This window comes from Pinus tabuliformis, chromosome 8, assembly GCF_031772625.1.
Source record: "Pinus tabuliformis cultivar Carrire ecotype Pingquan chromosome 8, CPIR1, whole genome shotgun sequence".
Taxonomy (NCBI): Eukaryota; Viridiplantae; Streptophyta; class Pinopsida; order Pinales; family Pinaceae; genus Pinus; species Pinus tabuliformis.
The window spans coordinates 1,437,314,194-1,437,330,474 of record NC_142294.1 but is presented as its reverse complement, the minus strand read 5'-3'; the positions used below and the strand labels follow the sequence as shown (position 1 = coordinate 1,437,330,474).

At 38.5% G+C, this 16,281-nt stretch overlaps 1 protein-coding gene and 1 pseudogene across 7 annotated transcripts in view; one reads left to right on the top strand and one right to left on the bottom strand.

Annotated features, from left to right (window-relative positions):
• LOC149241084 (branched-chain-amino-acid aminotransferase 5, chloroplastic-like) overlaps nt 1-16,281 on the bottom strand; it is a 172,119-nt gene that overhangs the window by 63,128 nt on the left and 92,710 nt on the right. For all 6 annotated transcript variants that reach the window (XM_089373868.1, XM_089373869.1, XM_089373870.1 and 3 more), the window contains exon 7: nt 774-890. In XM_089373868.1, coding sequence (XP_089229994.1) covers nt 774-890 — 117 coding nt within the window. The remainder of the gene's footprint in view (nt 1-773; nt 891-16,281) is intronic.
• The window catches only part of LOC149241085 (uncharacterized), a 150,750-nt pseudogene that overhangs the window by 122,721 nt on the left and 11,748 nt on the right, over nt 1-16,281 (top strand). The window lies entirely within an intron of this gene.

Below are 16,281 nucleotides of genomic sequence, written 5' to 3'. Positions count from 1 at the left end.
TCTTTCTCTTGGTGGATCCCATTTTCCACTAACTCGCACCTTCTTTCTTTCTCTCTTTTCCTCCACAAGTGCGAATTATCTCCAAGGGTCGAATTGCCTCCTTTTTGTGGTCCCCACATTCCACCAAAGCTGAAATTTATTCTATTCTCCTAAGTCTTTCATGCCTCACATATCAAAATTGCCTCCAATTCCTGAATTTCAAAATTGTGCTATGCTTAGTACCACCCGCAAAATCTCCGTTGATCTCCTCAAATGGAAAAATCGAAATTGGGGACATTACAAAATGATTGTACTCTCTAGTTCTATGACCTACTCTTTTGGTAATTCGTGGAACAATTGATAAAATGATATTATCTATATATCTTGCATCGTGAATCAGTGATTTGTATGGTTATAGATGGGCAAGCAATTTTAGGTCATCAATTCTTCTAGAAAGTCTAAAACAACACAAAAATAACAAGATCAAACACTTAGAATTTCAGATTTTTGTGATATGTAGGTTAAAGTAAAAATTGAAACTGTAAGCACTAATTACCATTTCATGCAAAAATAATTATTGCATTTGAAGGGCAAAGGGAAGCTTTCACACAAGAATTTATCCATGTTACATCAAAGGAAAAATTGAAAATTAAAATAACCCCTGCCGTTAGCATAATGATTACGCATAATGAGGATTCCTAGGAAAATGCACAACTAAACTTAAAAGCAGAAAACCTTAAGAGTATTTATTTAATTAAAGTTGCATGTAGAAAGAAATCGCAAAGAAGTTCTACCTTCACCACAAAGATGTTGCAGGAGGAAACTTCCTCAAGGTACTTGTTGTTGATTGCATCAAGATACAGCACATCAGAAAAGCCTTTTGCTTTGGCACCATGTTGTACTTTCAACACCTGCAAGAGAACGGTTGCACTATCCCATTTAACATCCTCTTACAAAATCAGGTCCACATTGTGACACCATGCCTTTCTGTACCAAAATTGCTTATCATGACTGTAACTGCTCATGTTAGTGTTTTCCCTTTTATAGACATTAATGGGTGTCCTTATGGAAATGCATTTTCTTTAACCTTGTTTCAATTCTTCCCTTTGTCTTCCGATTACAGATTTATATATTATGCATGTATTTGGTATGCTATACTTGTAGGCTTGTAGCCTAGTGCAGTTTGATGTATTGATATTTTTCCCTGGAAATTTCCACCATTTAATGGAAAATAGGGGATTACTTAACAACCCAATCCAATGTCACTAAGTCATTGGGAATTTGACCAATGATCTTTCTTGCTTCTTCAACATATCACTTAGTAGCTGCATTAAATCGTGGATAGTTTAGAATACACCTGCCATAATATAACCACTCAAACTTGTAATACCCCCTACAAGCATTGAACATAAATAGGAAGTATATTGTAAGGGAGTAAGTTGTTCACATTTGATTACCTTGGCATTTACATACAGAAATAATAATAACATAAAAAGGTGCACTTGGGGTTATATCTCCCCAGGTGTAGCATGGGGGCAATGCAACAATGAGGGGGAAATAGAGGGTGGTCAATAAAATAATATTTTAATGAGGTTGCCAAGTGTCTAGCTCCCAAGCCTTCATATCTCTTTATGTTATTTACCTTGTGTTTACTTCCCAAGATCTATGAATGTGGGCATGTGGTCTCCATGCAAGTCATATTCATGAAAGCCTTGGCAAGGGATACATTCCATTTTTGGGAAAAATAAGTAATTCAATCTCTCCTTGGGGGGAAAACATAGAGAAGGTTTCCATGCGGCTATACTGAGAGACCACGTGCATACACCAAGAGAGGTGCTGGTGGGTGTGGCGCCCATCTGCTAAATTGTGGAAGAGAATGCTACCATGCTGGTGTGTTGTGAGACCATTCCTGTATGCTGAAATGACGTTGGTATGTTGGCTCTGAGTGCTAAGATTGCACTATGTGCCTAGAGGTAAGTTTTCCATAAATTTGGTTAGTATGCCTGTATGAGGAAAACCATGTTTGTGAGTGTTTGTATTTGTAATTGCTATAGATGGGATTTCCTGGTTTCCAGATTTGGAGATTTTCCTGGTCAGCTTGTATTGCAGCATTCGAGGGTAGTGGAATAGCCTAAGGAATAGTTTAGTACTGAGGGGTATCCTATTTCTTGTGCTCTGCAAAGCTGAGGGAAAAGGAGAGGCTGCAACGTGGGATTGTTGTAAAATTAATGGGTTGAATCGTGATTCCCCTAGCTGTATATGTTGTTATAAACCTAGGCTAAGTGGAAAAATCTTTGGTTTAAATAATTAATTGGGCTTAGTGAGGAAGCTATAGCCTTATTCAATAAGTTTCCCATTGTTTCACAGCTTGGCATGGTATTGGCACCTAATTGAGCTGTGCCTATGGCTGGGTGGAAAAGTGCTTCCATGGAGCTATTCCCCCAAGTGCCACTGATGACAGTTAAACTATTGATTTATATTGTTTATATTTTGGAAACTAATGGTTGTGGTGAGCGTTGTGTTGATGATTAAGTGCTCACTACTGAAGCCGCAAGTCTAAAGGTGGACATTGGTGCTCAGGATTACATGTTGTGCTATCTGGTGAAGATCTTATGCAGTTTTGAAGACTGTCACAGCTATTACTGTAATACAAATGGCTTAATTCTGCCTACGTTTTGCATATTAGTTTCCAGCCATATCAAATAGATGTAAATGGCCTTGTGGGCTTCCTAGAAGGGGGCATAATCTTGACAATAATGAAATTGTATGTATGTGAAAGACTTGTATAAGCAAGCCATTGTAAATGTATAAGAATGTTGCTGCAATTGCCCATGTATCAACTATATTTATTCAATGTATGAGTAGAACTGTGTTTTATGTGTTGATATGGCTAATTGTACTCAAGGGCAGAGGGTAATCGGTCCTGGTCAATGTTATTCTACTTCTATATTGTAATTGTCCATTAATTACATGTAAGAATGCTGGTTGCATCTTAATTATGCAATTGTGTACATTATATTGTGATTGTGGTATTAACACAAGAAGTTGGTGTGAATTGGTGGTTCAAGAAGTACCCCATATCATTAACAGAGCACATAGAGTATTGGGTACATTAGAATATGCTATCAGAGCTATTGGTTATGGCAGTGGGGAGTCGTATGGGCCAAAAGTCAACTTGTATATGAAGAAATTGCAATCTGCTTGTCAAGTGTTTGACAAAATGTCTTTGGGAGAATAATTGGGGAAGTATTATTGAAAATGGCAATTCTTAGTATGATGGCTCAATTCCAAAATTGGATTCTTTTAGACCTTCCAGATTGTTGAGTTCTGCTCCATTGCAAATTGAGTAGAAATGTGGTTTGCAAGATGTGTTTGGCAAAATGTCCATGAGGAAGAAGAACTATATATAGTCGTAATTGAGAATCCTTGTTTTAATAAGTGTAACTCTGTCCACGGGTCTTGGATAGATGGTGATCGGGTGCACTGTTAAGGCACTCCTAGATGTTAATTCACCGGTTCAATTCCCGCCCTATTCGGGTGTTATTCTTGAACATAACCATGAGGTAGTCTCACCAATGCCGAACTTACAAAAAAAAGTGGAACTCTTGAATGTTAGAGCTCAGTTCCATGGCTAATTGGGTGAATCATGATTACAAAGTTTGGCACTATGGAGGAATCAGGAAAAAAACTTGAAATCAGTAAAAATGTCCAAATTTTGATGATAACATCTCTAGCTCCATTCTCAAACCTTACCATCTCACTCACTCATTCCTTTTTAGCAGGCCATTATTATTTTGTATCGTGCTGCAAACTATTGAGTACTTTGTATTATACCATGGTTTCTTATATACATGTCATGACAACACTACCACTGGTTTCTTTCTCTCCATATGTTATTTTTAGCATTTTTTAGGAGATGCACTTGCACTCCCACATTTTAGTCATACTGACTATGCTCTTCTTCAGTCCCATTGACCTACTTTTGTGGTCATTAGTTGGACATTAATAAATTTATTTACTTGGAAATGGTGTTGAATTTCCATTTAGGGAGTGTATCAATGCACAAGGGGTTGAATCAAAGAAACTATGTTTAAAAAATTTTGATGGTTGTGATTTTATTATATGTATGTATGCATGCATATGAGCCTCGAGAAAATGTAGAAACTACACAGAAGTAGCAACTTCAGAGAGCTATAACTTTCAGCTTAGAACTCAGTGCTAAGCATGGTTACAGTTGTTGGAAAGGAAATTGGACCGAAGAGGGGTGGATGACTATTGTCGCTTGGTTTGTGATTGGAAATAATACAAAAGGCTGATTGGTTTGTGATTGTCCCTTTCCCCATCGAATAGTGTTTCCACTTCTTCACACTTTGAACCAAAGCATACAATTCCTTTTCATAAGTATAACAGTTTTTCTTTTCTTTTTTAACGTGGTGAATTGGTAACTCGTTAGAGTAATCTGGGTGAGGCCCAAGATCAAACCTAGCAGCTGCCACTATAACACTAAGAGCATATCCAACAACTTGTAAGCCAGATATACCAAGAATATATGACTTAGCAAGAGCCGATAATCCATGACGGTACGAGAGCTTACTCTTTGAGCATTATCACAAGCAGCCTAAGATGTCCCCTCATGGGGTTTGAAACTGGGTGGGGGGATAACATCCTATTGTTCCAACCACTCAATTATCCCATGAGGAGACATAAGTAAAATAGTTTCTTGCCTCAAAATGGTAATTGTTACCCACAATCTTGTAGGGTAACCATAAGGGTGTCCTGAAGATACTTCGAAGCTATGATAGGACATTGAAGATGACAATGTTTTGAACATTCATTAATGAATAGTCAGAGTAATGTAGTTCATGGCTTTGAAGTGGTGAACTTCTCCAGGATATCTTCAGAGTGTTAAATTTCAAACCCTAGCAATCCCAACAATTAGTTCTTAGCAGATTTAGATCTACTAAGTAAAAACATGGCTAAGGTTTTAACTTAAACAAAATATTTAGCGGAAGCGATAAATAATTAACCAATCTCACAGATGCACACACAAACTATTTGCTCAATCAACAATTCTTCATTTAATTAATCAAAACCTACTTAGGCTCCCTTATTGGGAAAATGGCCCAAATTGAGGAAAATAGATACAACAATCTTGATATGTGAAAGAATAACTTCGGCGTAAGTCACATGTAGACATACATTTGTCGACGCGTTTCGAACCAACTTGTCCTGACGATGAACCACACTAGTTGGTTCGAAACGCGTCGACAAATGTATGTCTACATGTGATTTACGCCGAAGTTATTCTTTCAAATATTATGGATCACAGAAGCCTCAATTCAACTAAATCTTGATATGGTCTAGTTGATCAAGCCCTAGACTTGGTTGATCTAGATCTCCTTGCTGCCCCCTTTGCACCTTCCTCAGACTTCGCACACTTGAGTAGGAAGTCCTTCTCCACTCACCACTAAGATGCTTCTCTCAATGCTTTGTGCTTGTGTGTGTCGTGTCTTCTCCCTTGGCCTAGCCCTTATTTTATAGGCTTAAGTTATGACCGAATCCACAACCCTAATATCCAAAGTGATTGACAACTAATATTAGATCTCACCTCACTTTAGATCAATGGTTAAGATTCATCTAATTCACTAATGCAAATAACCTTGCATTAGATTAGATTAACTCACTTTTCTCTTATATAAGAGATTACTTTAATCACTAAAGTAATTTTCTAAGGTCCAAGTGCTAATAGGCGACTTCTTGCATGCCTAGACACTTAGGCCTATGCACAAGTACCTTTCCAAGCTACCAACAGGAATGCAAAGAAGCTACATATCTAATAAACCAGGTTGCAAGATGACATTTGATGAAGATGAAGAACACTTCTACTTCAGAAGTGTTTAAGATGCCTCAAAGATGGAATTCTACTGGCATGGGCATGTTGAGAACAACTCTTACGACAAAGGTGGGGCTAGATGATGCCAGTCCATATATTAGAATGAGATCTATGGGATTCAAAATGGTGCAACTGATGATGAAGCAAATCATAGCTATTGGTGAAACCTATGCATATAACACATCATTAGGGGAAAATGTTTGGAGACTAGTCTATTTCCCCCTTTAGAATGCTTCCCTAAATGCAAAGCAATTATCCATACCCCAAGGGGAGGTCTCAAAGATATTTGATAATCTGCATTTGAGAAGGAAAGAGTTCTAATCTATAGCAGGTTTATCATATATACTCTGATAAGAATAAGTCTAAAAGATGTGAATTTAGTGTTGATATATACATATAATACCATCAAATGTCAGACAACTGGATATTTGGAGAAATTGGTCGCTCGTTTGAGGAATGCCAACTATCATGTAGAAACACTTGATTGACATCTTCTAATTCACAAAGGCCATATACAAGGCAACTTTTAGTGCAAAGCAACATGACAAAATACTCTGGCTGATATTACCCTTTATCAAAAATTGAAGTTATGTACAATAGATCTAAAGTTCAACTTGGGCTCTTTATAAAGTATTGAGCAAGGATACTGTTGTCGCTGCGACAAACACCCTCCAGAATTTTGCTTGCACGCAAATTTTGGAGCCTACTGTGGATCTTGCGATCAGTCGTTCAGTAGTCACTTCTTGGTTAGTTGATGTTTTTGAGCTCCCTTCTTGGATTAGAAGTGTCAAGGGTACTTTCTCACACATGCTCAATCTGCAACAAGTTCATGAGCGCATTCTTTTACGCAAGCTTGAACAAGCATAGCATAGTCCATCAAGACTATGCCTATCCGATGTCTAATCCGTGTCGACAGTCAGTGTGCACTGACATTGATAGTTTCTCACTTCCAACTGCGTTTGTACTTCTATTCCGGTGAGTTTTACAAACTGTCGCTTTCGCGCACCTTTGTTTTCGCAAGTGTCGTTTTCATGTTTTTAGCTATCGCTTTTGCTTGCTTTCACTCTAATTAGTGTCGTTTTCATGTTATCTTCGCTCTGGCATGTGTTTCTTTCACCGTCATTCGCATATCGCAAGTGTCGTCCGCACTTTAGCATTTGTCGTCTTCTGGCATGTTAAGTGTTGCACAATGTACATAAGCTTGTTTCGGTGGTTTCAAGAGGTTCTCCTTGTATAAATGAGTCGATCTTACCATGTAAACCTCTGCCGCACTCATTTCCAATGTTTTAAGCAATGTCACACAAGTTTCGTAGCGGTTGTCGCAAAGTGTATCTTTAGTGTTGCACTTATCGTAAGTTGTCATCAAGGTTGTCACACTGAGGAAAGTATGTTGTTAATGTGTTCCGGACTAAGTCTCAGGACATGTCCCTTAGGGTCACATGCCTCGTATTTCACATGTCGGACACGAAATACGACCTAAAACGTGTCCAAAACGTTTTTAATCATGTCCTCCAATTGTGACACGCGTTTTCGACGTGGAAAAAATGTTATGTGTTCAACAAAAAGTCACTCATAAATCCCGCGCATGGTTCATTTTTTTGGTTTTTTCGGTCATTTTTCGTCGTCGAAGCTCGCTGGAGTCATTGGTGTGTTGGAACTTGGTCATTGTTTGCTTTTTGGAGTCGTGGTTGTGTTGTGTTGGAAGTTCCTTTAGCGATTCCCAACTGTCAACTTCACATCAACCTAGGTCCTGGATAATAGCGTTCATGGTTTGGAGCTCGTGGTTTGGGCTTAAATTTCTTGTTTTTGAGCATGTGGGGGCCAAGTCAGCATTTTCTTGTATTCCATACGCCCATACCTATATAATTTGTACCAATGTATTCAAGAGCCTTTTCATGTGTCAGCTGACATTCACGATTTTTAACTTTTGAAATCTTTCTTCATGGTCTCTATAGCTCGATTCATTTGCTTATTCCCTAAATATCCATCCACAAACATTTCCCATGTTTTGAAATTTGGTTTTCCTCCTTTTTCTAAAACATGTTCAATAAAGACTTTGTGGCCTGCCTTTTCAATCATTCCTTTTGTGGTATAGGAATCAATTAGTACATTGGGCACTCTGATATCATAACTTAGGCCATCGAATTCCCACTCTTCAAAACAATTTTTGACTCCCTGCATATCTCCAAGTTTGCCCAATGAAGAAAGCATGCATATATAGCCATTGTATTGTTTTAATTGCAAATTTCAATGGCTATAGAGAGTTGACTTAAATATATAGGGCTCTACCTAGTTGAGTTTGTCTTGCAATTGCCCACATTTTCCAAGATGTGCAACTTGAGGAAGTCAGATTCATATACTAGTCAACAAGAGATCTAGAACTGCCGAGAAAGAAAATATCAGTGCCTGATGTCATATGTGCAATATGCAGAATGCCCCTGTTGAGATCCTTGATTTGGTTCTCAATCTGTTTAATAAGTTAATAACATGAAGATTCAAGAATGAACATTGAACTGTGAGCAATGAACATCATTGATGTAGTAAATAAATAAACTAATAGTATATTTCGGCAATTTAATATGGATCAGTAACTTAATATGGATCAAGAACTATATTTCAGTATATATATATATATATATATATATATATATATATATATATATATATATATAATTTGTCCCTCGTGTCCTATTTCCGGTGTCGCGGTATCTCATGTCGAATACTCGTATTTACATGTCCTCCATGTCTCGTGTCCTCGTGTCATGTGACTCAGGTATCGGATGATCTATGTTGTGTCATCAAGCACTCTAAGTGTGTGATCACAGTTAATTCCTATCACTATTCACATTAGTTTCACTGATCCCACACTTAGCCAAATTTCAAAAAATTCCCAGCAACTTAGCCTCATCCAGCCTTCCTGAACTGCGCATTGCGCAATCCCAACCCTCAAGCTACAATCCTACCTCTTGAGACTTCGCAATGCGCAGTTCCTGCCTTCCAAGACTGCGCACTGCACAGTTTCAGTGCTCAAGCCCAAGCCTTGGCCTCCAAAATTGAGCCCTCCATCTTGGCCCCAACTACGCACTACGTAGTCTCTGACCTCAAGCCTCAGCCCTGATCTCTTGAACTGTGCAATCACCAGGGCTGCTCTGCCTCCCATAACTGCGCAACTACGTAGTCACCAGGTCTTCTATGCCTCCCAGAACTGCGCAGTTGACAGAAACAGATCAAAATCCTACAACCTTACTCACTGAGCCTCAAAACTATGCAATCTGCTTGCACAATTCAGCCTGAGCTGGTCAAGGGTCAAGCTTGAGCCTTGAGACTGCGCAATGCGTAGTTCAGGCTTGGATTGAGCAAAGGGATTGCACAGTTGGGGAGCTGAGGGAGCCAGGCTAAGGGCTTGAACACTGATTTTTCCCATCGCGCAGTTCTGGAAGACAAAGGAGCCCAAGTGATTGTGCAATATCAAGGCTCAAGCCTCAGCCTTGAGCTCTTGAACTATGCAATTGTGCAATCACCTGGCCTCCTCTGTCTTTCAGAACTACACAATGGGAAAAATCAGTGTTCAAGCCCTCAGCCTGGCTTCTTGAGCTCCCCAACTACACAATCCTTTTGCTCAGTCCAAGCCTACACATTGCATTGTGCAGTCTCATGGCTCAAGCCTGACCCTTGACTGCTTGAGCTACGCAATTGCACAATCATTAAGCCTCTCCCTCAGCTTGACACCCAGTTCTTGTTGAAAAGTGTAAGTAGGTTCGATCTTCATAATGACGTGTAATTATGATTTTATGTAATGAGATGTAAATAAGAAAGATTATTATATTGACTTGCTTCATGGGTTTCATGAGCAAGGGATTTTGTTTTCGAGTCAAGACTCATTGAGAGTCTTTAGGATTTATTTGTCATCTATTCATAAATGTTAAGTCATTGTCATGTAAATGAAGTCATGTTACATTTTGCAAAAGGTCATCTTGTCTATGTAAAGGTACCTCCAAGAACTTGTCACCTAACCCCTTCAAGTCGGCCTACAAACGATGAAGGAACTCTCAAGATGATGTCGGCCTAACTCCAGTTGTCAAGTAGGCCCCAAGACCTAGTGAAGAGGTGTATAAATATCCTAACTTGGCCTCCATTTGAAGCAAGAAGTTTGATCTGAATTTGGTCTAGAAAGAAGTGTGAAGAAAGGGTGAAAAGGAGTGCAGTGAAGGAGCAGCAAAGGGAAGTGCAAAGTTTCTTCTAGGAGACTATCTTTTGGGTATAGCGAAGTTTCTTTTGGGAGTCTTTCTTTTGGGTAGTGCGGTTTCTTTTGGGCAGTGCGAAGTTTCTTTTGGGCAGTGCGAAGTTAGTGCAATAAAGTTTCTTCTGGGCAGTGTGAAGTTAGGGCAGCGAAGTTTCTTCTAGGGCAACAAGAGAAGGATTCTTCTGAGAAATCAAAGTAAATACCTAGAGACCGAGATTCTCTAGGGAAAGCCGAGAAGGAGTAGTGAGAAGGATAAAGACCAAGTTTCTCTAGAAGGAGCCGAAGAGAACATTTCTAGATCAAGAAGAAAGGCAAAGGAAGGAAGAGGCAGAGCATCAAGGTTAGTGACAAAATTCTTGAGAGGATAATAGAGTCAAGGGTCTGTGTCATGATCTTAGTACTTATCAATTGAAGATCTAGAAGAAGAATTTTGATCGGGTTTTCATCTCAAGAGGCGAGAGGTTTTGGCCCTGGCCGAAGAAGCCTACATACTGTGTCACTTGTCTTTTATGCATTGTGGTAATTGTCTTGATGAAAGAACACATTAATAAGCTAACAAAGAAAAGACTATAAGATAAAGAAGTAAAAGTGCATCACAAGCAATTATCAAGCAGAGAAATTGTTAACTTTGAATGCCCTAGATTTCTCAACAATTCTGGCTCAGTCAGTGGATCATCGTGCAGCATCTTAGACTAGGGGTTTATTGAACTGATGTCATCTTGTCATGAGTGGATTGCAGATGCAGGAACTCTATCATGCTATCGCAAGATGATGAAGAAGGAGATGGAGAAGGAGGACATGCTAGAAGACACAAAAGGAGTTGAGGAGATAAGATGATCATCAGACAAGAAGACGAAGGAACACTGGATTATGAGAGAAGACCAAAGATCAGGACTGCATGAAGACTCCATTTGATTCACAACCCTTTGGAGGGTAGATATGAAGAAAAAAGCATATCTCTCATGAAGATGAAGCATTGGATACATCTCTTATTGAAGACAGAAAGAAAGAAGCAGCAAGAAGGACAACTTGGCACTACCACATCATCATGCAATCCATGTCATCAGTGTCATGTCATGTCTTGTCACGAGTCATCATATGCCACATCATTATTGTGGATTATGTAATTATCTATTCAAAATGTATTGTAAAGTGGAAGTCCAAAGGACACATTCAGAATATGAAGAGTCATGTAAAGTCGAAAAGTCATAGGAAGTCAAACAGTCATGGGGGTAGTCAAAGAGTCACAAGGAAGGTGAAGCATCACCTCTTGGTTATATATACACCCTCATTGTATGAGCAAAGGAATTTTCACCTTGGCTCCTCTGGCAAGGCATTAGAGAGACAAGCTAGTTCTTTTGGGGAGCAAGGAGTGGCTCCAACGCTCCACTATTGGGGCTAGTGGTGTTCGATGTATACATGTGTCTTGTGACTTTTACTTAATACTTGAAGCCTAATGGTCGACACGTTTTCATGCATGGATTGTGAATATTTGTAAGATTGTTTTGTGAACATTTATGATTCATGTTCTCACGTTAGCACGTTTTCATGCATGGATTGTGAATATTTGTAAGACTGTTCTGTGAACATTTATGATTCATTTTTGTTTTCACCTGTACTAAAGTAGTTTAACTATTTCGGTTATTTTAGTGCTTATCTAATTGAGAATGTGTTGTAATGGTGGCTATAACTGTCGCATCCTTGTGGACTTATCCGCTGGATGTTAGACAGATCTGAGATTACACACATACAATTGAACACTCACTTAGCATACTCACTTGTTGATTTGAGATTACCTGTGCATAACTCTCTTGTGCCGAACTTTGTAGCCAAGGCAAACCTATAAGAATATATGGCAGTCAGGCCGATATCTGGGATGGGGCTCCTATTCCAAATGGTGTGAGCTCTAATTGGGACTTCACATTGGGGAGACCCCCTTGGTTGACGGATTTTCAACATTGCCAATAGAGTCTCATGTAGCATTCTTCCATATCCAAATTTGTAGGGATAGTCAGAGTGCCCATAGCAATAATCTTTTAAGAAGAATAGGAAGGGTCGAAGGGAAGTAACTCTCTCTCTCTCTCTCTCTATATATATATATATATATATATATATGGGTCAAGGTGTTGGCTTTAATTAAAGGCTAGGGCCAAACTACAATAAATTAACTTGAGTTAATCTAAAAACATGAATTGGTGCATGGCCGACCTAATATTTAGCTTGTATGCCACTTTAAATGATTGTAAACGATAGGTCCAACCCTTATTTGCACAAATTATGATTCATTTGGTGGTCATTTGTAGTGAAGAAAAGGGTGTTTATCTCATTGTTGGTTTTCTTACTAAGTTGGGGGTAGATTTGTCTCATTTGAATTCCCATGGGCTCACTTGGATAAACCTTAAGGTGGATGAAAGCTGGGAGCTTATAAAATTGGATGTGCCCACTATGAAGCCTTTGATACCACTACTAAAATAGGACTTAGGACTTGGCCTACATGACCTGTGGAGCAAGCGAAACTTGAAGAGCATTGAAGGTTGAATGTTACAATTTGGGGCTCAATATATCTTCCTGAAAGGGGTATGATTAGCTTGATTAGAACATTTTGGGAGGTTTCTTTGGACACCTATATGTTGTGGAGAATCATTGTTGAAGGGGCCTTTGAAGGCCAATATGGGGCTTTCTTTCCATACTTCGAGGAGAGGTCATACACCTTAGGGGCTTGTGTGCTCGTTTTAGAAGTTTACATGGCAGGTTTGAAGATTAATTAAAGTATTTTTAAACACCAAAGGGCCTTTGGAGGCTAGATGCGACTTCAAAGACCCACTCACGCCCCTTCATTTGTGGAGATGGATCAATTTTGAGGGCTCATGCCCCTTAGATTTTGTACATGTGGCATAATTTCCTTTATTTTATGTAATTTAAAACAATTAAATGTTGAAGAGGGCCTTTTTCACCTCCATAGACTACGGGGGATTTTGGTTTAGAAAATTAATATTTTAATGTGAGGAAAGATGAGCACCTCTTCTATAAATAAGGGTGCACTTCCTCGCATTTTCGCATGGAGTTTTGGGGGAGAAATCCCATAGCTAGGCTAAAATTTTCTATGATTTCTCTCGTAAAATTGGATATGGATATTTCAAGTTGAGCAAATTGTCTTGGGGAGGATATTGTGATTGAAAGGATTTTTCTTTTCGATGATAAATGGTGAATCAATGGCAATTTTGAGCAAATTTATTTAAGTATATTCACCCATCTTGTATTTCTTGTAGAATTAGAGTTTCACTAAAATTTTCACCCAAATGTGTTGAATCTTTTATGGCTCTAACATCTCCTCTATAAAATTTGTTGAGTTTTTGTAGCTAAGGTTGGTATTCAAGTCAACAAAGTCAAAGGAAATTAAAATATTGTTTTTGAAGTTCAGGTCGGTCCCACCATACAAATGCATTTGACCCTTGGTCAAAACCCTCCTCATTTGATCTCTATATATTGACCAATCGACCTCCTCCATTTCGCATCAATTCGGATCATCTATTGTTTTGTTTTTTGTCCACACGTGCGAAGGAGAGAGTAAAGACCAGTAAAGCTGACCAAAATTTTGACTTGCTTTGATCAATGTTGACTATGGATTTTCTAGGTTGTATGACCCGTGTTAACCAAATCTTTTGTTGTTCTATTTGACCGTAGTTTCACTGAGACAATTGATTGAAATTTTGTGACAGTTCACTTAAATTTTTGAGGTAGTTGCGGGGGCCAAAATTTGGCCTATTAGACCAGAGTTGACTAGAAGTTGTAGAGGCCAAAATTCAACTTGTTCGACCAAATTTGACTGGCTATTACAAAAGAATAAGATTCTCTCTTTTGACCAAGTTTGACCTATCAGATTTGTTTGGTCAGTTTGACCAAGTTTTATTGGGATATTCAAATTGTACACTTGTTGAATTAGACAATTTCTCCTAAGAAAAGATTGTTGGGTTTCTTCAGAGGTTGGGTTTTCCCACGGTAAAATTTTTGTGTCTCTTGTGCATGCTTATTCTACTGTGACCTCTACTACTCTATTGTATTTATGATTGAAATTTTATGAAGTATAATTGCTTAATGATTTGGAATGTGCTAAAGTAAGAATATGATCATTGGAAGTAATTATTTGTAGCAGAAAATTGTGCTTGTCTTTATTGCACTTGAAAAATCAACATGGTATCAGAGCTTTGGTGAAGGAAAGGGCATTGACATCACTCTTGAGGACACCTACTTTTGCAGTCTAATTTGTGACCAAATATTTGACCATGGGTTCATCTACTAAGCTAGAGAATAATTTGGAAGGAGATGCAAATTTTAGGGCTTAGAATACAAGGATTGATCTCATTCTTGAAGAGAATGATGTTATGGAGTATGTGAAAGGAAAGGTTACTAAACCATGGGATAATGAAGGAAAAGAAAGGTATAAGAAGTCTGAAATCACAACCAAGAGTATTCTTGTTGAATCCATCAGAGATCACTTGATTCCATATGTTTCAGGGTTGGAAGCATCAAAACAAATGTATGATGCCCTTGTAGGATTGTATACCATCAACAACATTTGTGTAATGTCCCTGAGAAATTAATTTCCCAAGAGACAACGTAGCTTATTGATCCCCATAGGCTATAGTCCTTGATAAAGGGTAAAACCTCAAAATACCCAATGTTTGGGTAGCAGAGGGCGAATTTTAGGGTAGCTGGGAAAAGAAACCCAAGGTTGGGGTGTTGAGTGAATCTCACTCAATCAATTAAGGAGAAAGATTCCCTCAAAGAAATATATAAATACAAGAGGGCTAGATTCATTTGGATCATCATTGAATTGGATCATTATCTCTGTTTTTCTTTGAGCCTGAGGCTCTGAAGGTTTTAAGACCCCTTCTCTCCTATCAATTTCGGTGGTGAAAGAGTCCACCCTAGTTGATAAACTGACCCCTTCTCTCCTATCAATTTCAGTGGTGAAAGATTCCACCTTAGTTGATAAAGTGACTTTTCCATTATTTTCCTATTTTCTACTTTGTTCTAGCACAGGTTGTTGAAGGAAAAGTTACAGTTTAAGAAAGATTTGTCAAGGCAAGTGAATTCTCTCTAAGGCAAGTCCACTTGAAGCAAGGGAACCCAAGTGCATTTTTGTGGCTAGGTGAGTTGATCTAGAGGCCAAACATTAATGAAATTCTGAAACAAAACCCCAACTAAGGCATGCAAATTTACTCTATGCTTACTCCTAAGGTAGATCGAGAATACTAGGGTCAAGCAAGAGGTAGATCCAAGGTCCTGTGATAGATGAATTTGCTGAAGTGTTTTGAGCTTCCCTGAGGGCTAGCGTATCGATTTTGAGGGGAAAATTCTATTAAGACCTAATCTAAGGGCCTTTGAGTTGCTCTATGGCTAAAGGAGACATTGCCCCTGAGGCTAGGCTACCTGGAAGTGGGAGCGGAAGCAAAAGCGGGAGCGAGGAGCGACAATTTTCAGAGGCTTCACAGTTGGGAGCAAATTTTATATAATATATATTTTTATAAATTTTGATGCATATATATCAACAAAAGTATGTAGAATGATGAATTAGTTATAAAAAGCATAAAAACATAGATTAAACCATATAACATCAATCATCTAGTAGACATGGGATCATCAACATGAGCTACGTAAACATCATTTGGCTCAAAGTCTAAGGACTCCTCAGACTCCTCTGCAACCTCAATAGTAGTAGTAGTGGCAACAAAACTAGACATGAAAACTACAAATCACTAATCAACATGATCACTCATGAAACTCATCATTGATTCAACACTACTAGAAATGGGATCATCAACAAGAGCTACATAAACATCATCTAGCTCAAATTCTTTAGACTTGGATTGCTTGTCCTTGTAATATTGTAGAAACTGAAAAAGTTTAACATGTCTAACCAATGATTTTGGTTTGAGTGAAGGGTTCATCTCCTCAACCTTATAATATGGTAGAAAATTCTTAGCATACCTAACCAATTATTTTCCTTTGAGTGAAAGGTACATTTTAGTTAAGGCCATGGTAGAGGAGTTCAATAAGCAATACCACCAACATCAACAAAGTTCAACAATCAATGACACCAACATCAAGGAACTTAAAGGGCTTACATAGCCATTACATGGTAATTATCTTACAAAGCCATTAG